A 27,026-nucleotide genomic window follows, 5' to 3' on the forward strand; every position below is an offset into this window, starting at 1 on the left:
TCAGGTTTGTTCTATACAGTTATCTTCATCCTATTTAACATAAAACATGGCCGGCAGGCTATCCATCCCTGAGATGGCTAGGGGACATATTGTACCTAGAGAAGTGTCTCACACACACACACACACAAATGCACAGAGGACCCTCAATTGCATTCCTGTGCACTCTCATTAAACACTGCCAATGGTTACACAGTACAGAGGACACAAGGTCTAGATGTGCATGTGGTCAGGTTTACTCCATACTACAGGCGAAAGCATACAAATGATATTCTGCCTCATGTGCAAGTGCAGGCACACTGACTTAAATAAAATCTTTGTGTGTGGGCACATGAAGGGATTATGAGCCACATATACACCCTATTTTGCAAATCTTGTCTCAAAGAGCCATATTTACAAATTAGAGAGTCAGACACCTAAGCTGCAGGGGACCCTGCCATCAAAAACAATGGCAGAGCCTAGATTTGATAGTCTTGTTGCATTTTCCTTTCAGCCAACAGAACAATATTGACAAAAACTTTTTTAAAAATTACACACAAAAAAATTACACAAAAACAGAAAGGGAAGATGAGAGAATTGGTTCCGAACCTCTGCCCCCAAATAACGAATTGAGAGCAGACACAGACCGTGTCCTCACTGAAAGTGCTGAAAGATCACAATTATCCTCATATAGAAGAAATGTGCAGCAAATATAGATGGGTGTGGCAGTTATTCCCACAGGTCACTTCCTTCCCCAGTTCCCCACCCCATGCCAGGCCCTACAAAGCACTTCTCTACAGCTTTCTACACTGGATACCTAGTGTATAAACATCAAGGTGGCCCCAGCCTGGGCGTCTTGATGTGTCTGGAGGAGCCTGGCCATTTGTGCTCAAGGGGAAGGGGCCCTGCCCCACCCTCCCACACTCAGAGGCTTCAGAGAGAACTAGAAGGGGGCTAGCTTCTCCTCTTCTCCCCTCCTTCCTTCAAAACTGTATATAAAAATTCCAATAGTCTTCTCATAGAGGGAAAAAATAAAACCCCTACCCTCAACCCTACACATTTAACTGTGACAGACGGAGACATCTGGCAGGAGGGTGGTAGAGCCAAGAAAATTCCTATAAATTTAAATTTGATGATGGTTACAATTAACTCCACAACAAACATGTACTTAAACAGAAAGAATTGCTGGGCATTTGGATACAGCTCAAACTGCACGTGGGAAAGGAGATCTTTAGAGTAGCCATGGAATGTCCTCTGCTTGAGAGCGGGAGAAAGCCACTGCCACACTCCCGGTCCTGCCAGTGCAGGGGAGCTCCAGTTACACCAGCACCTTCCCGCCTCACCTCTGCATGCCTGTTCTCACTAGCAAGGCTCTTCTGCCTGCCTCCTCCTCCTCCTCCACTGCCTCGGAGCAAGGAGGGTTTTAAGAGGAGAGGGGTTAATAAAAAGGTCAAATAAAATCATAATACTGAACAGAATGAAATATCTTTATTTGCCACCAAAAAATTCACAGCAATCCCTCTGGGACAGAAGCAGGGTGGGGATTGCACACGTACACACGCACTCACGCACATGGAGAGAGATGGGTGATTTGAATCTCATTCCAGCGTGTACTCCCCCATCCTCACTGGGTAGAAAGAAACACTTGTGAGATTTATTTACAAAAAATTCAGGCCCCAGCAAGGGAGAGGTGCCCAAGCCCATCTCCCTACTGCCTCCTCCACTGCAATCTACCTTTCTTTTCTTTTTTTTCTTCTTTTTTCTTAAAAAAAAAAGAAGGCAACAACTGCATAGACTAGCTATAAATCCGTGGGGTGGGGCACTGCTTGGAAAAAGGTTAGGGCACCTCAGTGCACCAGTTGAGAAATTTCAAAGGAGTGCTCTACACATTTAGAGGGAGAACAACTAGGCTCGGTCGGGGCCAGGGCAAAGACGGAGGTAGGACACGAACTTTGCACACCTAACACCAGGTCGAAGGTACAGGAATTTCACAGCAAGGCAGGAAGATCACATTTAGCTACCCCAAGCAGTGGGGCAAGGTGGGGTAGGGGCGGGGAGCCAGAGAGGTCTCCCCTTGCAGTCAAGGTGTCTTAGCGGTACTTTTCACTGGGGCAAGGGAAGGCTTGCAGTTCAAGGATTGTTCGGCTCAGGCGCCCACTACGCTCGTCCCTCCCCCCACCCGCTCCGAGCAGCAAGACGTTGTCGTGAGGTGTGTTTCTTTTAAATAACGAGTCTTGGGGCCTCGGCGCCAACGGGGTCCACTCGCAGTGGGTCGGACACTTCCCTTCACCCCCTTTGTCAGGCCTGGACTCTGCCCCCACAGTGAGAGTCAGACCGAAGGTGAAGGAGGTTCCGGAAGGCGGTGCCAGCAAAGGCAGTGGGGGCCAGCCCTGGCCACAGTCCAGATTTCCACCCGCGGAAAGAAGACGAGTTAGAAAATAAAAAATAAAAATAAAATAAAATAATTTCCCCTTTCCCTCCCTCCCCCAAAAGAGCCCGGTCTGCAGTTACAGCAGCGGATTTCCCGAAAAATACTGCAGCCGGTCTCTGCTCAGTTTTTTTTCTTTCATTCTTCTGTTCTGAAACCAAATTTTCACTTGTCGGTCCGTCAGGTTCAGCATGCGGGACAGCTGCAGCCGCTTCTCTTTGTTGATATACACGTTGAAGAAAAACTCACGCTCCAGTTCCCGGATCTGGAATTTCGAATAAGGGCAGCGCTTCTTGCGGGTGCGGGGGGCGTCTGGAGGGAGGGGAGGGGGCAAGTGCGAGGAGAGGGGGAGAGAGACACGTGAGACCCGGGCTACCCCAGCCTCCTGAGCGCTCGGCAGCCCAGCTCCCAGCCCTCCCGCCAGGCCGGCGGTCTCCACGCCTGGGCCGCAGGCTGGGGCCAGCTCGACCCCCCTGCCTGGTCTAGCTGGGCCACTTTGCGACTCGAGCCCCGCCTCCCCCGCGCCCCTCGGGCAAGAAGCCTTAGCTGACCGGGTCTAGGGAAGAAGGAAAGCCACGTGCGTCCCTTTGGGCCCCCTGCCTGCTCCTCTGCAACCCCCTGCCCCTCCTAATGGTTCTGAAAGTCCACTATGGCCTCCCCAGAAGTCTGGGAGGAATCACGGAGAACAGGCGAGAAGAAATGAGATCTGGCGAGAGCAGGAGGAAACCCGGAGGTTATCAGCGAGCGGGCACCTAGACACCCACGAGCCTCTTCCGGGGCCCTAGCGCCCCGGGCCGCCAGCCCAGAACGCCTCGCACGGCGCCAGGCTAGGCCGGCACTGAGGCCGGCCGCAGACCGAGGAGAAGCGCGGAGACCCCCGCCTGGAGCGCAGCGGAGCCCGGATTCGCCTCTCCCCACTCCCCTCTCGCCGCTAACCCCCGGGCTGCTCGGGTTTCGGCTCCAATACCCACAAACACACAGTTTGAACCTTTTCAAAAACAGGTTTTTAAAAGCAGCAAGCTGAGGAGCAGCCCTGGCTCGCCTCTCTGGTCTCAGGATCTGCTCCATCGCTCCTCTTCTCCCCCTCTCCCCCTCTCCCCCTCTCTGGGTTTCTCCCTGTCTTTCCCTTGCCCTCCCCTTTCTCCCTCTCCACCCCTCCCCTCCCTCCCACCCCCAGCAGCCCGGCTCCCCATCCTTCCTTAAATGCTCCTCTAAGTTCACGATCAAAGTTAATATCGCCCGCGATGGTGGCACTTTGAAAAATTTCACCGACCGAGGGAGATAACAGGGGTGGGGGGGTCACCCGGCTTTTCCAAAGAGCCCTTTTCCCTCCCTCCCCACCCCTTCTCCATCGTAAAAAGTCGAGTCGTTGGGAGAGAGGGCTTTGTAGGTTATAATAAAATCCTTTGAATGCTTATAAAACTCCACATAAAATCGGACTGACCCAAAACACGAGGCCGTCCCTGCTCCCCAGCCTCCCCCCTGCTCCAGCCCGCCCTCTCGCTCCCTCCTGCTCCGCCCGCCTGCTCCCGGCCGCTGCTACCTACTGGGGGCGGCTCCCTTGGCCGGCTCCTTGGTCGCCAAGTGGGCAGAACCGGACGAGCTGGGGTTCGTGTTCTCCTCCTCGGCCTCGGCCTCGGCCTCGGCACCCGCCTCTGCCCGGGACACGAGTCCCGAGGCCGGGGGCGCCTCGGGCTCCCCCTTGGCCTCGCCCTTGCCAGAGCAGGGGGGCTCGGCGGGCGCGTCGCCGCCACCGCAGTAGGCGTTGTCGAAGAAGCGGTCGAAGGCTTGGGGCAGGACGCTGTTCTTGTTGACTGAGGAGTAGAAGCCGGCAGGGGCTGCATGCGGGGCGCTGGGGTGGTGGTGGCCACCGTAGGAGCCTTCGTTTTTCATGAGGATCTCGGTGACGGTGGAAGGAGGAAGGCACTCCCGGTGCATAAGCTCGTCGGCCGCCGCATAGCAGGAGGAGTAGCTGTTCCGGTGGTGCCACTTGCCGGATGGCTCCAGGCCGTAGGAGACCTCCCGGACGGGGGGCACTTGAGCTGAGTAGGGATAAGAGATCTGACGAGAGGGGGCCTGGGGCAGGAAGGAGGAGACGGTGGAGAACTCGGGCACGTAGTAAGTGCAACTGGGCAGATAGAGGTTGGAGGCGCAGCTCCCTCGCTCGCCGAAGTCAGCGCCCCTCTCCTTGCGCGACGGCGAGCAGAAGTTGCCCAGGTTGACCGAGTTAAACATCGTTCTCCTCTGCTGCCGGCTCCGGATGGAGGTTTTGGACCCGGTGTAGCGAGGGGGGAAAATTTGGGAAGGCGAGATGACGCGTTATCCGTCTTAGTCTCTCTCCCCGAGCACGTGATCCAAAGTAGATATTGTCATATATCAGTTCGGAGCACTTCGCAGACGTAGGAGGGGTTCTCTCTTAGGTAAGATCGGGGACGTTCAGGCGATTGGTTTGCAAACACCGCAGAAACATCATGAAAATCAATTGCAGATTTGTATTCGTTTTTCTCTCCTCACTCCCCTCCTCTCCTTTCCACAGAGCGAGCAAAGGAGGAGAGAGAGAGTTGGGGTGGGGTGGGCGGTGGGATGGGCAGGGGCGGTGGCTGGGAGGGGGTAATTGTATTTTTTTCCCTAGCTGCTGCTCTTTTTTCCCCCAGGATTGGGGGAAGGAGGAGAGCCTTTAAGTATGGGGGTCTTGCCTCCAACCTGTGATCAGCCTTAGACTAGGAAGAAAGAGTAAGGGCTTCTTTCCTGATTTCCCCAAGAATAGTAGATCCTTCCCCCCAACTCTCAGGGACTCTTATCCCTCCAACCCGGAGTCTGGGACTGTTTACAAGAGTTTGAAGAAGTCAAATCGATTATTTACCTGGCCAGAGCTGAATGTCAAGATTGCATTTCAGGTCTTTGGAGAGGCTCCCCGGAAGAGTATCTGAAGTTTCCCAAAGGTGAGGCAGCCCAGCTGTGAGCCAGTGTCCCAACTTTGTCTGGCTTGCCATGCTGCCGCTGGCTAGGGACTCTGATTAGTCATAAACCAGTAGTGAGCAGTGCGCCAGCCGCCCAGCCGGTGCCTGGCGATGTCTGGGAAAAACCTTCTCTAATGTTGTGTTAAATATTTAGTATGAGAGAGTGGCCCTGGGTGAATATTTCATGCCTGCCTTTATTGTCAATCAATGTGCAGAAAGCTAAATCCACTGTGAATTTTTAAATCCCAAACCCCAAAGAAAAAGACCAGAGTGAGAGTCATGTATCTTCTCTGATGGGGCCTTAGGGTTTGAGGCTGAGCCTCAGCTAGTGGGCTAAAAAGAAACCTAGTGTGTCTGGTCCAGGCAAGATATTATGGAGGGTTAGATTTGGCCTCCTATCTCTGAAAGATTTGGAGGGCTGTGGGGTGGTGGGCCCAAGTATGGGTCTCTAGAACTGATTGGAAGGACAGTGGAGCTGTGGACCCTGAGGTAGGCAGGGTAGGATGAGGGGCCACTACTAAGTGGTAGCTCTCAGACCCTTTCCTTGGGGTTTCAGCCAGACCTATTGCCTCCTTCCTGTTTGTCAGTATTGCCCTGCCTCCTCCAAGTCTGTCACCCTCCAGGATGGCTGTGGCCCAAGGAGTAACTCATGTTCTGCCCTCCCTTGCCCTCTGTCTCTCTGGGCACCCTGGGACACACCTGGACAGCTAAGAATCACTTTATTGAAAGGTTCTGGCTTGGGTCCAAGGGGCCAGAGCAACTGGCATGAGCAGAAAGCAACCTTGGTTGCTTGGAGGAGTCACTAGGGCAGGATTTGTTAGGGAAGGAAGGGAAGAGTTTAAGCTCCCAAGGACTCAGTCCTCCCGGCTCTCAAACAAAGCCAAAAGTGGCTCGGCTCGAACTCTCTTTACACCCCCTAAACTATAGGCTTAAATAAGTTTTCACTTTTTAAAATGTAATTTAATTTGATTTTCCTTACTGAAGTAAGAGAAGGTGCTGAGGCCCCCAAACCAGATAGGGAAGACACAAAAGTGGTAACTTCTCTTCAAATACGACTCCCTGAAACCCACTCCTCCTTCACTCTTCTGCCTCCCCACATTTTCTAAGCCTTTACAGCAACACCTCAGTGGAGTCTGCCTCAGTTACGAGTGGCTCTGGAATAATCAGGAAGCATTACCCACTCAGTGTTGGGCACTGTTTCCTGAACCCTCCTTTAGCCTTGGGCAGAACTTAACTGAGGAACTGGACTGGAGCATATGTGTGGGATTCCGTTGGGAAGGGACCACAAAAGGAAAAATCTGTTGCATTTTTCTCCTTCCTCTAGCCCTTTTCATAGAGTAAGCCAGGAGAAGCATTTTTAATTGTAATGTCAAGAAACTATGGCTTGTGGCTTTTTTAGGGTTCTCACTGACCTCATTAAACTTGAGTTTATTAGAGGGAAAATGTTCCCCCAAACAGTGATAGGATCAGTTCCAGGGAGGGAAGAAGTACCTCTATCCCTTGCAGAGGTGTGGACCAGGGCAGTCTCTGCTTCTGCTTTCCCCCACATCCCTACAAGGCTTTGCTTCCTTCCCCATCCTGGCCTCCTGGGCAATGTGGGGCCCAATCCCCCAAGGCTCATTCTGCACAGCCAGGCCCAAGAGGGGTGGGCTGCTTCCTGTGAGGAGACAGCTGTGGGCCTCAGCACTTGAATTTGACCACCAAAGTTTATTCCAGGGCCACCATAAAATGAGCCAGGCGGCTGCAAGGGATGGCTGGCAGCCTGATTTCCTTGAAACTAAAAAAGAAAAGCAAGAAAGAATGTTAAGGAGTTAATGCCCAGGAAAATTCTGGGGTCTTCCGACAGAGACTTCTGGAATGTAATACTCTTTCCCTTAAAAGTAAGGCATGTTATTTAATTTTTTTTCTAATATGCATCTTTTAATTTTTCAACAACTTTTTAAAAATCACAGCAACTGGCAGTTACTGCTGGAGTCAAAGAGAGAAGACCTGGTCTCTGAGGTCAGCTGGCTGTTGACTAGCAAAAATGACCATGGTGCTGGTTAGAGGCCTCCCTGCCTAGCCTTGGGTCCAATCCACCCCAAGCATCCTTGCCCCAGGCTGTACCCTGTCAGTCTGCAGCTTCTGGTCAGGGCATTGGTTGCCTCCTCAGAGTAGGATTCTTTTGTGGTCCCCAATCCCTTCCCTTGCAGGCCCCATTCCAGATGGCGGCTATTTTTCTCCTCACCTGGTGGGCACCCGGTGGCCCCTCCATCCACCTGGAGGCCAGGCCTTCACCTGAAACCATCTGGCAGGGCTATCTTGCCCTCCTCGCTGGCTCTTGGTGGCCTTGGTCCCTGCTGCCTGCCTGCCTGGTGTGGCAGGCGGCTGCGGTCTGGGCGGCTGTCTCGGTGGTCTGGCCAGAGAAATGACAGGCTCCAGTGCCTTCCTTCCCACACAGGGACAACAGGGGCCGCTTCAGAAGGGGGCAGTTTCCACTGAATTTGGCCTGGGCAGCTCCCAGGCAAACTCTTGGACACACCATTGGGGTGGCTTTGCAGCCCGTCTACCTCCTCCTGCTACCCTAGGTGCTAGAGAGCAGATCTTGATGGCCATGATCTAGGAAGAAAACACTGGGAGGAGAAACTCAGCTAGTGTGGAGTCAATACAATACAAAAGGGAGTCCCACTGGAGGACACCCTCAGCTGTTCCCAGGCTGGCCCCGAAAGGCAGGAAACCTCATTACAAATCAGCTTGCACCTTTCCACATGTATTTCTGTTCTTTAGAAAGAAACTGCTGTTGAATAATCCCTTCAGAATGCTTTGTGGGATTTCCAGGCTAGTGGTTTATCTGGCATCCAGGACACCCACATTCCTATCCCACCCCCACCCAGGGAACTGGAAAGCACGGGACTGAAGATTTGTGGCTTTCTTTCACCTCTCCTCCTTTTGGTTACCAAAGCCCCAAGTGAGGCCACCTAAGCGGCTGGACGCACCATTCTCCAGCCTTTGGAAGAGGTAGAGGGGCTGAGGAAGGGCAACTCCTCTGCCCTCACAGCCCCACCCAGCGTGCTCCGAGGAGGGATTGTCCCTGGAAGCCAACAAATCGACCCTATTTCTCCCCATAAAAGCCCCATTTTACGAGCCAGTTTCACTGGCCCTCTCACCAAATGCTCTAAAATGAAGGAAATGTCTTAAAAGCAGTCTGGAAATGGAGTCACTGCCACTGGGCCTTAGTTTCCAAAGCCAGTTGAGGCCCCACAGAAAATACCTTCTCTGGGGGAGATTGCCCTCTTGGGCTACCCGGGTCTCCCCCTCACTGCGGAGCTGTGGATCGGTTGGCCGAAGCCGCCATTCCCCGGCTTTAGCGCCTACTTAGGCTCTGGACCCCAGTCCACGCTGATCAAAGTGAGCTTGCGGCATTTTTATGAGATGAACTTTAGTGGTGCTTTACTTGTAATCAGACTCCTGAGTCGAAAATGTAGAAGGGAACAGCCTATCAATCCAAAAAGGAAAAGGAGAGAGAGAAAGAGAGGGAGAGAGAGAGAGAGGGAGAAATGTTCAGGTGACAGGGAAGAAGAGTCTATCACCAACAAAAAAAGACCCTTTGCCCCCAGCAAGCTGTCCCAGATTCCAGGCCCTGCCTTTCTGCCTGCACATTTCACCCGGATTTCTGGGATCCCTGATGCCAGGGCAGATAGCTGGAGCCCTAACTTGCCAGTGCTCAGAAGCTTGGTCCGAGAGCTTCCGTAGTGTGGACTGCTGCATGGGATGAATGTGACAGCCTATCCTGTTCTCCCCAGCAAGGAAGATGATTTAAAAGTCTCCCCCATTTTGCTGTTTCCTCTGAGGTCTCCGTGGTTCTCTCGTCACTACAGACAGAAGTTGAGTTACAGGAAGATTCGCCCAAGATTTATCGCCTGGCCCCAAACTTGGAGAGCCTCGTCATAAACAGCCGTCTATTGTCTGGACTTTTATCTCTGAGTATGGATCTGGATCGTGCATTAGTGAGGCTCAGGGGAACATGGACTGACGCTGTGGAGTGTGCAGTGCCGCTGGTGCCTGTCACTCCCAGGGGTTTCTTTGGGTTAGTTTAGGAAAGTGAAAAGATTTGTGTGATCTTGGAGCTGGGCGGGTATACCTGAGTGTCCATGAGGGAAGGCCTGAGGTAGGGAAGGTCTCTTTTTCTGTGTGTCTGGGAACATTCCTGTGCGTGTAGTTGTGTGTTGGGCGAGAATTTGTCATGGTTGTGCTTTGTTCTGGGGCATTTTAAGGGTTCCTGTCTGGGCTTTTGCGGGTTTCATTAACCTGCATCCGCTTGGCCTGTTTATGTCCCTTTGGAGCAGATCGTCTGGCGTTTTTCAATCTTGAAGCCCATTGTGTATGTTTGACTTTCCTGAGGAAATGGTTTTGGGTGATGCCGGCTCAGCCTTACTCCCTCAGTTTCCTCAACCCAACCTGAGTCACACCTAAGCCTCTGCCTTCACAAAGGTGTCTGCCTTGCCTCACTCTTTATAAGTTCCTAAATTTCCAAAGTGCCTGCCAATTTTCTATTACAGACACGCAGCACATTTTTGCAGGGTAAGGTCTGGTTATCTGTATCTTTCTTACACTAGGGGGAAGCATCCCAGCCGGTAAAGTCTCTAACTTCCTGAGGCTCCCCTCCTTAAACTGAGGGGACATCAGAAAACCCCCTCCCATTTGAACATTTAAAATACTCTGCACAGAATTCTAGAACCTGTCAAACATGGCCTTCCATTCCCTTTTGGGGGGCTCCTGGTAACTTATGTACCCATACTGGCTAGCTTCTAGCCCGTTCAGCCCAGCTACCTTGTGACATAAGTGGCATTTTGCCCATATTTAATGTCTATGGGTGAAACATTTATCACCTTAGATCTTGGGGTCAGAAGCTGCATTGAGAGCAAGAATATTTTACTAATAATCAAATTGACCTCTTTGTTTTTCATTATAAGAACACAGGGTAGGAAGGCACCAGTCATCAAGGCCTGGGAGCTTTACCAACTATGTCCACTGCTACCCAGGCCCCAGGCCCATTTCAGTCCTGAGGGGCTCCTAATCAGGTAGGTAAAGTGGGAGGGGGGGCAATGTCAGGGGCCCGTTTTCTAGTTGAAGAGGATGGAGATGACAATTAGGGTGGTTTGGAGCATCAAGTTTAACCAGAATCCCCCACCATTACTTTCTGACCACTTCCCTTGCCATTAGAATTCCAATTTAAAAATAAATGATTAGGCCTTAAAATGGCTCTACCAGCAGAGCCAGAGAACAGGAAAACAAGCTGTGAGGTCTAGGAAAAAGGCAAGCCCTCTGTAAATACCCCAAGGCCAATACTATGTTCTCTCAGCCTCTCCCACACTCCCAGTCTCAGTGCAGCCCTGGAGGAAAAGGATCGAGGATCTCATGTCCCACCCACCCCCAGCCTTTAGCTGAGCCCACCCACTGCCCGCTGTCAGCCCGCTGTGGCTTCGGATCTCTCTCGGATCTCACTTTCCGTCTCAGGCGGGCTGTGGCTCCGCCTTACTCTCCACATCTCCCGGCCTTCCTCCATTCCTGCCTTCCAACTAGTCTCTGAAACCCACAAATACATAGTATACTTGCTTCTCCCATATCCAAGGTCTAGGCTGAGCCGGTTCGGCACTAGAAGATTGCTGTAGCAGTACCGGGTCCTTGCACAGCGGCAGCATTTTGCTCCCAGTCCCACCAGCTGCAGCTTCCTTCTTTGCCAGTTGCTGGGTTAAAACGGTTCTCTCACCTCCCTGCTTCTCTCCCTTTCTGTCCGCCTCTGAATCCAAGGAATAAATAAATCCAAGTCTCCTAACACACCAGCCCGGCCCATCCCTGCTACTCACTCACTTCTCCTTAGCGAATATACCGCTTTGTTTTCTGAAGGAACCGTAATATTCAGATATTTAAGCAGTAAATGAACTTTTCTTTATGACGTTTAATTTTCTTTCCAATTCTTACGTCCTGCTGCACTTCGAGGTGGAATGAAACAGATTTAGAAGTCTGAGGTAGGGGAGAGGGGGAGTGGAGAGATCGAGCTGAGAGTTGCAGTGTGGAAAAGATACGGAAGACTAGGGGAGAAGAGAGAGAGAGAGAGAGAGAGAGAGAGAGAGAGAGAGAGAGAGAGAGAGAGAGAGAGAGAGAGAAGCGCGGGGTGGGGGAGGGAGGGAGCCCAGGGGGCAGGGAGCGGAGCCAGACAGAAAAGGAGAGAAAAGTTTCCTGGAGTCTTCATTAGTTGACTTCCCCGTCCAGAGCTTCTCTCAGCCGGCCGAACTCGCCCCCAATAAAGGAATGAGGAGGGTCTTTATTTTTTTAAGGTCTCATACAATTCAGTGTTTACAAGACCAGAAATACCACTGCCTCGTCCTTCTGGAGAGAAAGGCTGAGAGAGAGGACCGCCGCCTTCCTTATAAGGTACGATGCTAACTTGACCTTCACTTTGTCATGGCGCCCCCGCCCACCCAGACTGCTGCAAGCAGCGGCAGAGCCTGAGCAGCCACTAACCCTTGCCTTTGCCTCCCTCCCGCCCGCCTCTCTTTCTCTTTCAATCTCTGTATTTTCTTCTTTTCTACCTCTGCCTTTTCTTTCCTTCCTTTCTTTGTTTTCTCCTCCTGTTTTTCCAGTTCCCTTTCTTTCACTTACTCCCTATAATCTTGACTGTGGTTTCATATTTTCCCTCAATTCTCTTGCCTTGCTCTCTGGCTTTGCTTCTATGGCAATCTCTTCCCTTCTCTCCCAGAGCTTTCTGGTCTCTTGACTCCCAGAAATAAGACAGAAATATTTTCAGTCTTCCCAGATTGAAACTGACCTCTGCAGCACCAGTTGGGCTTTTGACCCTTTGTGTATGTCCTTGGCACGGAGGCTCTAGGAAAGAAGGCCAATTTGTGATCAAGAAAGTCTTCTCTCTGGGGTGAATTACACCCACTTGGAGTTGACAATGAACGTGGTTTTCATAAGTCCCTTCTTGCTGTCCCTGGCCTTACCAGGGACTTGTTTCCATAATCCTAGGGGCCTGGTGCTGAGAGCTAAGCCTTAGACTGTGGGGGCACAGGGAAAGTAGAGCCCTCTGCTCCGTAGACTAAGAGGGGCAGAGTTCAAGTACCAAGTAGTTGTTTACTCTTCTCTAGGCTTTATAGCTCCTAAAATCCCAGAGATTTCTCTTTGGAAGTCCAGGAAAGGAGTGTATATTATTAGGGGTTTCTGGAGATTCCCACACATGTAAAAATAGGAAAGACAAAGACTTTCAGAGCTTCTCTACCTTGGTTTTTGCTGCCTCCCAGGTCCAACAAATCCTCTGACATTAACTCTAATCATATCTTGTGTGGCTATAAAATAATATAATCAACACCCCTATAATTATTATCCACTTACTTGTGATGATTATAATACTAGAGGAGATAGATCTATGTGGTCCGAGGGAAGCCAAGCAAATATCAAAAATGAAACTGGTTCAGAGCCTTTCAAACTGGATCTCTTGAATTTTCTTGAGTATGTTTCAAAATCCCTAAGCTCATACCTAGGGGTTCCTTGACTTAGAAGAAGCCATTTTGTAGGACTTAGGGTGATATGGAGAGACCCTTTCACCTTCTTTTTCTCTATATCCCATACATCCCGAGCCCCTCCTCCTTCTCTTCTGCACAGACACCAGAGAAGGTCAGACAATAAAAGAGAAATGCTTTCTCTTACTCCCCCTACAATTATCCGGATAATTGCATGAATTCTTCCTTGAATACCACTGTGTAGTCAGGGTTGGGATTTCAGCAGGAAGTGCAAGGGACAGGATTCTAAATAGGGGAAGCTGAGAGAGTCCTGCGTGCTTACATTCCCAGACTTTATAGTTCTGTCTAGTGTTACATTGTTTCTTCAGGCAAAGATCTTTGTTGCCTTCAGTCATATTTTTCTCTTCCCCCTCCCTTTCTCCCCCTCCCCTTTGGTCCCTTTAAAAGAGACTCAGATCATCTGCTCTTAATAGATGACTATAAAAGTAAAATTAATTCCCCCTTGCCCTTTAATATCAATATCTCCCTGTTAAGTATGCACATTGGCAAGAATAAACAGAATTGAGTGCTACAACCTAAACCAGCAATTACACCCAAGGTGTTTCTTTTTAAAATTTTATTTTCATTGGGTCTGGCTTATCCGGGGGTGTTCACTCTGGTGCGAGATAACCAGGGGGTATTTGTATTTTTTTTTATAAGCTCATTGGAGTCTGAGCCAGCCCTGACCTGGTAGAAAAAGCAACCGTGAAGCGGGGCAGAGAGAGCTGGAAGAAGAAAGAGAGCATCAGACTGAGATGAAAGGGAACCACTCAAAGAAATGCAGGGAAATGAGCGACGCGGCAGGTCCCGAACAAACGTTACAGAGGGCAAGACAGGCACTCACTCACGGACAGAGGTTTATGTATTTTTAATTTTTAAATCTGATTTTGGGCTAAACAAGGAAAAGGGAAAATTCAGGGGAGGCGGGGCGGGGGGAGCGGTTATCTCGGTTCTTGCTCGCAGCATTAACACCTCAGGAGGAAAGAAGCTATCTAAACACGGGTGGGCGCGGGGCAGCTCCGGGGAAACAGCTTTGCGCTGCTCACACACTGCAGGGTTGGGCCCTGGAAGCCCCCCCTCGCGGCCGCGGAGCTTCCTTGCTCCTCTTATCATCTCCATCTTTATGACGAGGCTTGTTAACAAGACCAGCGAGCTGGCCACGCACATCTATCTCAGCCGCGTGAGCTCAGCCGCTCACCCGAGCCCTGGCCGGCGGGGGGACTGGGAGGCGCTAATTAATTGATTCCTTTGGACTGTAAAATATGGCCACGTCTACACGGAACCGTGGACTCATAAACAATATCTCTGCTGGATGTGACAACACTGTCTTTCAAAGAATTTTTCCATAGGTATGTGTCAGAAAGTTCTGGAGTTTTAGTTGCTAAGACCCAAGTGGGACTAATTTTTAGGGGGCCAGAACAGCTCAATTCCAGAAAATGGCTCTCCAAAAGCATTGGGAGTGGATTTTGTTGAGAAAAGGGTGGGGAGGAACTCTTGGGCTGTGAGACAGTCTTTCTCTGTTGCTTGTGTAGACCCAGTTCAGTTTAAGGGTGGGAATCTGAGCAGTGGGCTAGGACTAGCCAGGCTTTCAGCCCTGGCTGGGTGCAGGAGAGTGGGGTTTCTCCCAGATTTGTGAGGGACATAGAACCCCACCCTTTGTTTCATGTTGCTCCCTAGACTCAAGAATTTTAAATAAAAATGTAAAACTTAAACAAATCTTAGCCTCAGGAACCCTTGAGAGCCAATCACACAGCCAGAAATCAAAGAGCCTGCGACATACTTCATCAGAGCCCTGTGGCTTCCCCTTTTCTGCCTGGGAGTAGAGTATTTCTATAATAGGTTTACCTTAAGCCTAGAAGAATGCATCTTGAAACACGTGGGGTGACATAATTATATAATGCTCATCCTATACAGAATGATTATTCAGTGGACCCTGCTGCAAATAGGACTTAGTATGATCTAAATACGTACTCCAGCTTCAGGTCAGAGCTACAACAGGGAAATTCTTACAGGAGATCAGTTATAATAATGCTTAAAGACATAGAAGGGGGCTTTTAAAAGACAGAAAATAATAGAAATATGAAACAAAAAAATTCAGCAGATGGAGATTGCAATTGCTGATGGCCAGACTTCCCTCCTGCTCTCATTTTTAAGACTACCAGAGGAATATATATTATAAATACAATATGTAAGCCCAGAGAATATAATTGATACATACATACACCATTTGTGTAAACATTCACAGAATATATTTTATACAGTGGGTAGATATGGACTTTGCTTATGTATAATATACTTTTCATGCAATTTTATGTATAAATATTTATTTTCATTTTCCAAGCACTGATTCTATAAATCTTATGGAGTATATAAGCATGTGGCTAAATAGATTTGGGATTGTACATTCTCAATGTAGAATATATGTATGTGGTGTGTTTATATATGTATGTGTATCTTTATATGTGTAAATATATTTTTATATGTGGTGAATATACATGGTATATGTAGTCTTTTCCCAATACCTTGCTTTCTCATGCAATAGATAAGTGTCTATATTGCATATTTCACAGAGAAACATTTTGCATGTCCAGAGTGCACATGTAATATAGATATCTTGCATTTTAGACTGCTTGCATACATTGGTTACAGCCGCAACACTGCCAGGTGTGTAGTTTATGGAACATCTTTGTATAGTACTCAGTCCCTGTGAACTACGTTTCTTCACAGAGAGCTTTCTAACCTGTCCTTGAAGGAAGTTCTACACTCATGGTCAGAGAAAACAAAGTGAAGACTTGTTTCTAAGTATCCAGTAAACACTTTGGCTTGAAGAGAAGAAATCGCCTACCGGCAACTGGCTAGTCCCAACTGGCTAAAGATCCGACTGTGTTTAGTCTTGTGGAAGCCAAGTTTCTTGGCTCCCGTGGCAGGTTCCAGTGGATGGCACAGGCTTTAGAAGCCTCAGGACAGAGCGCCAGTGACCAGAAGCCCGGCTGGAGGGCTGACTGCCACTGTGGAGATACAGTGTTCCGCAGAGAGAAGGCACTTAGAATAAAGGTCCGGTTCCCTCAGAGCAGGCAGTGCCTCAGGCTCTGGCTGCTCTTCGAAAGGTTTTCTACAAACCCCCCCAGGGCTAGGATGCTTAGGGACAGGGAACTGGGCAGGACGGGGCCAGGAGAGATAGTCTCCACTGCTCCGGCCAGCAGGGGTCATCCCGTCCTTCCCGGGGGCCGGCAGCCCTCCGGAGGCAACCACAGCTGCCGGCGCCACCGTTGAGCGAGGAGCTGCGTGAATCAGCCTGGGCTTTGGTCACGCTGGGTTTCCTCTTCCCAGAACCCTGGATGGGACTGCAGGAGGGACCAGGACAGATGAAGAATGGGACTGGAGTCTCAGAGCCTTCAGAGCCTTCTCCATCGAACCTGGGCACTGAGGGCTCCAGGAGCAGTCCAGGCTCCCGCGTCATCCACCAGCTGCCGACCAGCCTTTGTCTCCGGGCTTCCCCTAGAGCAGCAGCCGCGAAGCAGAGCGCGGGCCTGCAGCGGTGAGAGGCGGGAGAAGCTGGGAAGTCTTGCATCAGTGGGCGCGGGCTGCGGGCCTCTCTACGGAAAATTGGCAACTCTATCTCTACGGAGGCAGGCGCATAGGGCGGCCGCTCAGGCCAAAGGCAGGGCTTCTGAGCAGCTGTGGGATCCCTGGCCTGGAGTTCACCTCTCGCTGAATTAAGCCAGAACCTTCCCTTTCTGCAAATGCCCACCGCAAAGAGAGGTTGGGCAGCTCAGGGTGTTTTCCTTGGGGCCCCAACCTAAAATCCGTTCTTGCTTTCCTGCACACTAAGGGGAGGGTGAGCAAGGATTCCAGCTTGGCCGGAACCCAAAGTCCCAGGGGTTTGCTTTGTTTGCAGATCTGGGCCCAGGGGTCCCTGCTCGGCTCTAGGTCTGAGCCTTGGATCCCACTGGGTTTCCGGCTGGATAAGCCATACATGGAATCCAGACTGTGGGACCCATCTCCTTCTGGCTTGCTCAGTCCTGGCTTTAAAACCCCAGCTTCTTGGAGCAGATCAGAGTAAAGCAGAACAACTTCATGGATGATCATGCAAAACACAGAACTCATTCGAGTAATATAAGAGTACATACACACGACAGAAGTGATTCCCTAAATTATTCAGACAATTTTCCCAGTTTCTTGCTTCTCAAGATTCAGAGACACAGAGTGCTTTGTCTTAATGTTAAGACATTGTAGTTTGGGACTTAAACTAGACAAATAATTGCAACATAGGTGAAGAAATCTTCACCCAGATCCAGAGCTGCGGCCTGAGTATGACTGTTAGTTCCAATCGTGGGCTCCTTTTTTTGTGGGGAGAACAAAAAAAATTGCTTTTCAGCCCTGAGTAGAAAGCTGTAGTGTTTTTCCTTCTCTGCCAACTCCCTCAGTTACTGAATCTGGGAGCCTGCATAGACAGTACCCAAGGAGGTGCTTTCTTTCTCAGATTGGAAGTGTCTAGGAATAAATTAAGGGCCAGTTATTGATCTCTTTAAATTCCACCTCCATTTTTTAAAGCCAGAAATTCCTCCACTGTTGGCCCTTCCTGTGTAGACAGATCTTAAGAAGTGGACAGTCTTTTGCTGGACTCATAGGACTCAGACTTTCTTTTTCCCCCCTTATACAGGCCCTGGCATAGCCACTAGCTCCTCCCCCAGGTCATGGCTATAAGAAGTGAACATCCTCATGCTTCTCCTGCACTCTCTCAGGCCTTTGTATGAGTACTCCCAAGGCTTAGTCTAATTCCTGCCTGTACCCACTAGGTCTGCAAAGCAGCTGATGATTAGGAATAAAGGGAAAGTGAGATGTGTTCTAAATTTGCTAGTATATCTGATTGCAAGAATAAAGAAAGGGACAGAGGGAGAAAAAGATTTCAGGGTAGAGTTGTGTCTTTCTGAACTTTGCTTCGTGGGGCCCCCTGGTATTCCTGGGAGGATGGGGGGGGCAGGATTTGGAAGAGATTCCTACAACTGGAGCCAGAGAGCTAGAAATGGTAATTGGTGGGCAAAAGAGGTAGAGGGATGGAGGCAGAGGGAGGGAATTTCATAGAGAAAGAAAAGGTTGGTAGAGGTGCACAGGACTCATGGGGACATGCATCCCATTGCCACTAACCTGGACCTGAGCCTATCTGTGGCAAAGCATGCTGGCTTCAAGAGGTGGAGCCTATTTCACCAGCTCCAATAGGCCTTTAGTCCCCTGTTCAGTCATCTAGCAATACACAAAATGTCCTCTCAGTAAAGCCTCTGCATTAAGACCACAGGGTTAAAACTCTGGACCCACCAACTCCCATTTCATCCCATTCCCAAGGCACTCTCAGTAGCCCCCAGTTCCAGCTCAGCTTCTATTCTTCCAGTTCCTGCAGTGTAGACCTCCTTTTTTGCAGCTAGTTTCACCCTCTCTGGGCTGTCCACATTATTTTTACAAGCCCATGACTCCTCAGAATTCCCTCTTCTCCCCCTAGTCTATCACCCCTCAATTTTCTCTCTGCCAGTAATTGATTGGGACTAGAAATGGCAGCTCTGTCAAGAGATCTTGATTGGTCATATATTTTTGTTGCTTCTGCAACTGCTCTTCCTTTATTATTATATATTTAATATTCATTGGAGAAAATAAAGTGGGGGAACAGCTGGCTCTCATTCTTTCTGGACAAGGGAGATTATATTTGGAGTCCCAGTTGTAAAAATTGTTCTCAAAAATCACATTGTCATACATCCATGTTTTAATTATTAATATTAATATGATGAAGCAACTCTGTACAAGGACTATATAAAGAGGAAACGTGCGAAAGACAGACATTTGATTAGAAGAGTACTCTACAGAGAACTGGGAAAAAAGGTAGGGGAGTGGTAACTACCCATAGGGACTACATTAGGTACTAGCACCAGACACAGAGAATAAGACACAAATAGAGAAGTTCACTGAAGTCAAGATTAAAGCGAAGGAAAGAGAATATTGCATATCTTTCCCCCTCCCACCCCACACACTCCTTTTCGGAGTTCTGGTCTCTTTTCCATTAGGCTGTGGGAGTCAGGCCAGAGTGATAGAGCTTGAATCCAGCACCCTAGGGCCCACTAGCCACAGGAAGGGCTTACAAGAAAGGGTATAATAATGGGCCAGGCTGGGGTTGGGGAGTAGTGTCTCATTCCTCAACCCAGCCTGCTGAAGACCATGTGGACAGCTGGAGTGAAGGTGCTCTCTACAACGTGTACATGGGTAAAACAAGTGGAGATGGGAGGGATGTTTGTCAGGTCTCAGGTGCCCAGTGGAAGATGAAGCCGTGTGATTGTATCTCCTCTCCACAGGGCTTGTATGGGGCTCTGAGGCTGCAGGCCTGCAAGTGCAATAACAGGGAGAGTGGGGTGGGCCCAGAGGTTTGCTGGGTTTATCTCTGTGTATGTGTTTGCCTATATCTCTGCACAACCTTGTACCAGGATTTGAAGCTGTGTGGTGTTGGGAGGGCCAGGTACTCGGTGGATTGCCCTTGGAGGGTAGGGAGACCTTCCCTTCAGGAAACACTCCAAGCCAGCAAGCCAGTTTTTTTCACCCTGTCCAGGCTGCATTTAAGTCCCATCAGTCTCCTGTTTCTTACCCCTCTTACTTTCACAAGGGTGGGAGAGCAGGTGGGAGGTTGGAGGATTCACAGAAATAAAAACGGAGTGCATGAGGGAGTGTGTGTGGTGGAGTGGGCTCTTTCAACTGCTCCTTTCTCTGAAGCCAGCCCAGGATCTCTGGGACTGGCATCTGCACTGGAGCTGGAAGGGTCTATAGATAAAAGCCCTCCCTTCCCACTTGGAGAAGCCACTTGCCGACCTCCAATCGGTTCTAGGGAAGTGCCTCCCAACCCCTGCTCAGGTCCTCACACTCAGCGGATTGCTGGCCGGAGGCGGAAGCAGAGGGTCCTGAGACAAAGGGCGATGTGGGGGGGCGGGTAGGGAAAAAAGAGAAAGCAGTTGGGTGGGGAACTGCAGCGCCCCCCTCCTTCATTGTCACCAGCCTGGGAAATGGGGTTGAGCGGGGCCTCCGGGGCCGGTAGCCCCTTTAAGGGCGGGTTCTCCTCCGCCTCGTAAATTATGCCGGTCCAGCCTCAGGGCGGCCGTGACCGTGAACGCCAGCAGGGAAGGGAGAATAAGCGGCGGCCGCCGTGGATGCCAGAAACTCTGCCCGTCAATAAATGCCTCGCTTCGAAGCCCCTTCCAGAGTCTCTTGGGCTTCTCAGAAGGCGAGGTGGGGGTCCCTGGGGTGGCTACTGAACCTGTGGCGGCATTTTCTTTGCTCTCGTTTCTCCGCTCACCGCTTCCGGCCCAGCAGCCTTAGGCAGCGGGAAGGGTGGGTAGCCTCACACCTGTGAGCTGGTGTTCGCTGGGGAGGGCAGGAGACTCGGGAGAGGCCTGGGGACCAGGAGACCTTTCTGGCAACAGGTCCTAGGCTGATGGTCGCTTAGTCCATAGCCGAGTTTGCCAAGGAGGATGCTTCAGCCCCCAGTATCTAGGCCTGGAGCAACCACACCAGAGCAGACTTTTCGGATCATTCTCTTCTCCCGTGCTGCACTTCCTCCTCCCTTCCTTCTGCCCTGCCAGAGCTACCCTAACCCTCTCTACTTTCTAAATTGATTCTCCACTCTTTCGCCCTTCTCCCAGGCTCACCTAATGCCACTAATTGTGAGTCTGGGTGCCTGGTTTCTACGGTCCTCACCCTCCTCTACTTCTCCAAGCAGAGACTTAAGACCCTGAAGGGAAGTGGAGGAAAGGGGCTTCTGAGCCACTGCTTCAGATCCTGGCCTGAGGCGGAGGCGCAGTGCCCCAGTCCCGCCTCAAATAAACCTGCCCCCTCTGCAGTGCCCCAGTGTTTCCTGTCCCTGCCACCTTCTGGTATTTGTGGCCTTCCCTTCTCCCTGGCTGGGTTTCTTTCCTTCTTTCTGGGACCTGGCAGGCCCTTGCGGGGGTGGGGTGGGAGTGGGAGGGAACCTGGAACAAAATAGACAAGAGGGAGGGCCTGCCAGAGACAACTGGTGGTTTAAGCGGGGACTGTGTCCCAGGCTGCACCCCCTCTTGTTCTTTGCCAGGACAGGCTCAGTCTAGGGCTGGCGCCCGTGTCCTGCCCCCTAAAAGAAGGAGAGAGCTTGCTCCCTCAACAGAAGTCTTTTCTTTTTCATTCTCCGATTCTGAAACCAGATCTTGACCTGCTGGTCACTAAGATTCAAGCGGTCCGAGAGTTCCCTCCGGCGTTGGCGTGTGATGAACTCGTTGACCAGAAACTCGCCCTCCAGCTCCGCCAGCTGCAACTTCGAATAGGGCTTGCGCTTCTTCCGTGAACGGCTGTGGATCGGGTACCAGGGCGCGCCTGGGTGGAGATGAACCGCAGGGTTGGCCAGAGGGTCAAGGGGGTGACCAGCTCAGTGTCCTCAGCCCTTCCCCAGACCCCTACATCTTGGCCGCACAACAGATCCCAGACCCTTCCTTGCCCTTCTTGCCTCCAGCCATCCCAATAGCCTCCTGTGCCCATCCTTACCATTCCCCCACCTTACCACTCTTCCCTTTCACTCCTTGCCTCCTCCACCCTACCTTCTGCTGTAGTATCTGTGGTCCTCCTATGTTCCTATCCACTTAGCCCCAAACCTCTCCTTATTTCCTGGCGTGATCCTTCCACAGAACTGAATCCCCATCAGTTAGAACGAACAGAACATGGACAATTGGTGAAGAGTAAACAGTGTCCATTGGTGTTTCTTTAAAAAAAAAAAAAAGTAGGTGTCGAGGGCTTGTGGGAAGGCAAGCGCCTGGGAGAGAAGAACCGGGTTCTCCTTGCCACCTCCTGAACCCCAGGCCTGGGGAAGTCTTGGATAGAACTGCCCTTCTCCGGAGCTCCCTGCCCCCGCCAGCCGCAGGCTAACGAAAAAAGGAAATCTCCGCAGTTCTTTTATGGGGATATTTACATGTTTATAGCCCCCCCCCACACTCTTATTTTAAAAAAGAAGCGCCAGCTCACCACGCATTCTGTCACCCCAGGCCCTAGCTCGGTCCTTCCCTGCCTGCCTCGGAAAGAAGTCCGATCTGAGCAAGCCGCACTCGTGGGCCGGGGTCCTTACCGCTGGCCGAGAGTCCGCCGCCGGGGTTCAAAGGCGATACCAAGCTGCCCGGGTCGCCTGTGCCGGCGCCCTTGTTGCCCTCGTTGAGTAGGGACGAACTGGAGTCGGATTCCAGCGACTGACACGAGGGTGGGTCGTGTGGGGGTCCGGTGCCGCCGTCGCCACCCCCCCCTCCTGCTGTGTAGTCGTATTTGAAGCCGAGCGCAGGCGGCCCCGACGGCTCCAGCGGCAGCAGCGCTGCCCCTGGCCCGGTTCCAGGGTCGCGCCCGCGCTCCTCGCGCTTCAGGCCCCCGCCGCCTTCAGCGCACGGCTCGCGGTAGTAACTCTTGCTGTCCTCCACGCGTGCCAGCTCGCACGTGCGGCCGAAGGGCGGGTTGAGTGACACTGGGCTGCCGAGGTAGGGCTGCGGGTAGCCATTGCACGGCTCAGCCGAAGGCCAGGGCAGCGAGCACACGTTGTCACGGCGTGGATAGGACAGCGAAGGCAGCCCGGGGAGTTGCGCCCCGGACGCGCGGAAGTTGGGGAAGTAGAAGGTGTCTCCCGTGTGGATATTCACCAGCGGCCCCACAAACCCAGGATTCAGGAGATTATGCTCGCCCATTTCCGCGGGGCCAGACCGGCAGCTTCTACTTTATTGCTATCTGACATTAAACATAGTTAAACCTGCACCGGCCACCCATTGGCCGCCCTGCTCACGTGGGCGCCGCCGCCAGGGGGAGGGGTGGGGACGGCCGACTCCCCCTCGCCCCGCACCAATTCCAACTTCCCCTTCCCCAATTCCGGGTGGGGGTGGGGGCGAAGGGCGGGGGCAGGTTTATTCGCTGGATTCTGGTTTTTAAAAAATCATATAAAACCTAGCGCGGAAGAGTGAAACGATCGCCTGACACGGGGCAAGAGGAAAAAAGCCACACCAAAAATACCGGCACACATACACCCCTGTACCCCTCACACCCCTTCCCAGATCCATTATCGTATCGCCAACAGCTGGCCGAGCACAGCCCGTCCCTCTTTAATTAGCTCCTTTATTAACTAAAACCATTGGAATTTACAATATCTCCCCAATAAATTACTATTAGATATTGTGTCATATAAAGTTTACTGGCTGTTTAAGGAGACGGATGAGCCCTTTGGCTCGGGGTTTATTTACAGTAGAGGCGAAGTAGGGGTAAGGACAGGTTTCCCTGCAGCTATCTTTCCCAGCCTGGCTGCTGCTGTGCTCATCCTCATCAGCTCTTTCTCCTTAGGAATTTGGACAGATATTTGGAATCCTCTCATCCAACAAGAACTTAAAGAAAATTGATAATGCTGGCTCTTTGCTCTCTGCCCCTGGAGACAGGAGTCACCGCCCAGCTCAGATCCTCTGACTGTTACAGGAAGGATGTGAAGGAAGCAGAAAAAGGAGATGCCCAGCTCGACAAGGACACGCCTGCCTGCTCTTGAAAATCTGAGAGCTTGTGCAACTCTCCCATTGTGACTTCTGGGGAACTGGGGGACTTCTGAGACCTGGAATTTCCATACCAGGAGGCCTTGGGCCCTCAGCAGGGTTGGCCAGACTTAAAGACGCTTGATTCTCTGCGAAGACAACTCATACCCTAGAACCTGCGGCCTGCCACAGGGACCATCACTGGGTTGCCTCCTGAGGTGGGCTGGGAGTGAAAGGCAGAACCCTGGAGAGTTATCTTGTTGGAGTTTAAAATTGTATTTATGAAAAAAAATAATAATAAAATTGTATTTATGGTGCAAGCCTCAGAACCTCTTTCCAGAGAGGGCTGAGAGCCCAAATCTGGCCACTGAGGAGGTAATCGACATCTGGAAAACCATAATCAGATTTCAACTAGGTGTACAGAACATGATCAAGTGGATTTAAAAAAGAAGCAAAGTCCTCCCCCAAAGATGTATCTTATTAGAGCCATAATAGAAAAAATACTTAGATTTCTATGTGATTGTTTCAAGCTAGTATCCAGGCACCCCCTTAAGTAGTACAAGCTTAGATTTTAAAAATAGCTTATTAAACATATAGATTAAAAAGGAAAAACCATATAAAATTGGAGGAACGGAGAGAAAAACTCATATTGGTGAAAGTTAAATATCTGAGAATTAGCCAAAACAACAAAAGTAGACGGAGTGGAGAAGATTCTCATCTCCCTCTTTTTCTCCCACTCCCTCCCCTCTCTCCTCGGCAGGCAGGACGCGGCAGAGAGAAACACGGATTCTTCGAATTCCACCGTTCCCGGAGCGATTTCATATCCCAAATCATAGCTGCTCACTCCGACAGAAATGTGTCCCCGCGGGCGCCGCCCTTCCCCGCGCAGCCGCTCGCAGCCCGCAGCTCGGCGCCCGCCCCTGGCCCGCTTGGCCGGTTCCTTTTCCGCGCCTCTGCGCTGCGCCGGGCTTCAGACTGTTCTCCCGGCCCCTCCCGCACCCAGGAGCCCGCCCTGTGCCCGGCCCACTTGCCGAAGAAGGCCCAGCTGTAGGATGCCAGCCCCGCTGTCAGCCTCCGAGTACAGCCCAGAGAGCCAGGGGCGCCAAGGCTGGAGATTAGCCCTGGGTTAGCCTTTTTGTGTTTAATTGATTAAGGGGCTGGGAGGCTGCAGAGAGGAGCATCCTTTGGCTTCAAATTCTTTGTCAAAGCATTTCCAGCAGCTTATTTATTTCTCCTTTTCAAGATGCATTAATGAGTGCCATTGAAAATTTAGTTTTAATTTTTTATATGGAGTTATTTTTGGTCATGAAGAGGGTGTGACTTTAATATTGTTGATTTCAATCAGAACACTGCACTTGCAACAATGCACAACATTGCCAATGAAGTCTCTACCCAGGCTCTCCAAGCCTCCCCCTCAACTGCTATTGTTGCTGTAAGGTTTGCCGAGCTGGCTTGCCGAATAATCACTAGCCTTTGTGGGGTACAGTCTTCTCCGCATTCACTTTTCCCTTTTCAGGTGTATCTAATCTCTTTTTTAAAAAGGAGGGGACCCAGGAGGAAGATCTCAGCCTCTCTCCATCCCTTCACAGCTTGAAAATCTTAGCTGTGCCCGCTGCCCTCGTGGGCCTGACCGCTGAGTGCATGGAGCTGCGGCCACAGAGCGGCAGATGCAGTGCTGGAGAAATGAGGATGGGGTGAGGTTTCCTTCTTCCAGACTTGCATTTCTCCCAGCCTGATTTGGTCCCATCAAAATAGGCAATTTTCTCTGGGTTTCAGACTCTGGGTACGGATGGACCCACAAACCCTCTTTTTTCCATGCAGCCGGTCCTGATTTCTTTCAGGGAGAGCTGCCAAGAGCCATCAGAAAAATTTGAATCCCCGTCCCGCTCCCTGAGGGCAACGTGAACCTGGGGATTTTCCGGACCCTTCGGAGGACCCAGGCAATCTAAGCGTTCAGTCTCCCCGTGTATCATAGTGGCTCTAAGTAGCCCAGCCACACACAAGGCGCTCAGATGCCTCTTTCTCGACCAGCGTCAGACAAAAACGCCGGCTCCCAACCTGGATCCCCGGGGCCGGCGGGAGGCTAGGGTGAGAAGCTTTAAATCTCAATCCAGCCCACGAAAGAACTGCTCGGCAGGAGCGGGCTGAAGGTGAATGAGGAGAACAGGAAGGACTCGAAAGGGGTTGGGCAGCTGCGTTTAGCCGGGTCTAATACGTGGGAATCCGTTGCTCACACTCAACACTATCTTGGTCAACAGCAGAGCAATTGGACGTCCAAACTCCACACTTTCATCAAACCACAAGGCTAGAAGGGGTGGCTTGCCTGCTGGTCCCTAGACCACTGGCTGCCGCCGCAGCTGACCAGGCTCAACTATGCCCGCTCATTAACTTGGGGGTTAATTCAAGCTGAAGGCAAGGATACAGTCCAAGGCTTTCCTTGAAGATCCAAGGCAGCCCGCATCCTTCAGCGCAACCACCAGAGGCCCCTCCGTCTCTCCCACACCTTCTCTGTCTGTGACTCCATCCCCACAGCATCCTCGCGGCCTCTACCGCCCGGCGACAGCAATTAATTATAAAATCTACGCCAGCTCTAGTGGCCGGGGAAACGAGGCTGCAGGAGGCGTAGGCCGCCGGGAATCAGCTTTGAACAGCTGCGTTCGGGCTCCCGCGACAGCCCAGGGTAGGGAATTACTGGCGCGGTGCTGCCTTCTCTGGATGGTCGAGAGGCCGCGGAGGCCCAGTTCAAGGTCACTGTCTAGTCTGGAGAAAGCGGTTCTGCCACGTATGCAAATGAGGCAGGGCTGCGGGGCGGGGGGGGGGTGGCTAAAGAAGTGGAAGTCGGCGCTGAGCCGGCGGGGGACCGGGTTGAACCGCGGCAGACCGGGAGCGCCTGGGCCCCGCCCAATTCCTTGACCCTCTCCACCTCTCCTCCGCGGAACAGCGCAGGCTTGGGACCGGACCTGAGTCAGTTTCCCACAGGGCTGGGTCGGGGTAAGGGGCTCATTCTCCTCTTCCATCACTTCATTGGCTCCTCTAGAGGTCAGAGCTCACCTGGCTCCCAGCCTTCCCTGCGTGTGTCCAGGACCTAAAGATCAAACTGGGAGACCCGTACTCCAGTGCTGCTTTCTAGTGATCTGCAGCAGGACGGGGGCTTGGAGGAAGGTTGGGTGAGGGAGCCCAGGCAGGCTTCAGCCTGGAGCTCCTGGGATCTTGCGGCTCTTTGGGGGCCCCTTCCCGCCAAATCCTCCCGGCTCGATTGCCATTCAGGAAATGGGGAGAGGGTGAGAGTTCCCAGGAGAGACCATTTCTTCACACACACACACACACACACACACACACACACACACACACACACACACACCATCATTCCTAAATGAGCCATCTTCCTCGGGTTTTCTCTGCCCTTTCTGCGGCGCATTAACAGTTAAATACACCACAGCTCTGACATTTTCCCCCTCCGCCAGCAGAGGATCTCCTCCGCCTAGTGAATTACTGAGTGTCAAGAAAGGTGTAGGGAACAAGTTTCTTAAAAAAGACTCATTAAACACCACACCCACAGCCTCCTGTGGCGCAGTCCTCAGCC

At 51.5% G+C, this 27,026-nt stretch overlaps 2 protein-coding genes and 1 long non-coding RNA gene across 3 annotated transcripts; 1 reads left to right on the forward strand and 2 right to left on the reverse strand.

Moving 5' to 3' along the window:
- Positions 1-2,450: 2,450 nt before the first annotated feature.
- Positions 2,451-7,217, reverse strand: Hoxc11 (homeobox C11). The gene is made up of 2 exons (XM_004872777.3): positions 3,952-7,217; positions 2,451-2,716 (listed from the first exon to the last, which is right to left on the reverse strand). Exons 1-2 carry the CDS (start codon positions 4,637-4,639, stop codon positions 2,484-2,486), a joined length of 921 nt encoding a protein of 306 aa, XP_004872834.1. The 5' UTR covers positions 4,640-7,217; the 3' UTR covers positions 2,451-2,483.
- Positions 7,218-11,219: 4,002 nt separating this feature from the next.
- On the forward strand, positions 11,220-16,950 carry LOC110347220 (uncharacterized). The gene is made up of 3 exons (XR_002391675.2): positions 11,220-11,778; positions 13,563-14,251; positions 16,233-16,950. It is a non-coding gene; the product is annotated as an uncharacterized LOC110347220 (long non-coding RNA).
- Positions 16,951-17,057: 107 nt separating this feature from the next.
- Hoxc12 (homeobox C12) lies at positions 17,058-22,931 on the reverse strand. The gene is made up of 2 exons (XM_004872776.2): positions 22,021-22,931; positions 17,058-21,278 (listed from the first exon to the last, which is right to left on the reverse strand). The coding sequence occupies exons 1-2, from the start codon at positions 22,619-22,621 to the stop codon at positions 21,040-21,042; spliced, it is 840 nt and encodes a 279-aa protein (XP_004872833.1). The 5' UTR covers positions 22,622-22,931; the 3' UTR covers positions 17,058-21,039.
- Positions 22,932-27,026: the final 4,095 nt, after the last annotated feature.

The sequence above is a fragment of the Heterocephalus glaber genome, unplaced genomic scaffold (assembly GCF_053883595.1).
Source record: "Heterocephalus glaber isolate CG9 unplaced genomic scaffold, H.glaber_assembly_v1.0 deba00001060, whole genome shotgun sequence".
NCBI classification, from domain to species: Eukaryota; Metazoa; Chordata; class Mammalia; order Rodentia; family Bathyergidae; genus Heterocephalus; species Heterocephalus glaber.

Coding starts and splice junctions, on each gene's coding strand:
- Hoxc11 (XM_004872777.3), bottom strand. CDS start 4,639: ATGTTTAACTCGGTCAACCTGGGCAACTTCTGCTCGCCGTCGCGCAAG. Junction 2,717..3,951: donor GGCCAAGGGAGCCGCCCCCA/GTAGGTAGCAGC, acceptor CCCTCCCTCCAG/ACGCCCCCCGCACCCGCAAG.
- Hoxc12 (XM_004872776.2), bottom strand. CDS start 22,621: ATGGGCGAGCATAATCTCCTGAATCCTGGGTTTGTGGGGCCGCTGGTG. Junction 21,279..22,020: donor CGGCGGACTCTCGGCCAGCG/GTAAGGACCCCG, acceptor ATCTCCACCCAG/GCGCGCCCTGGTACCCGATC.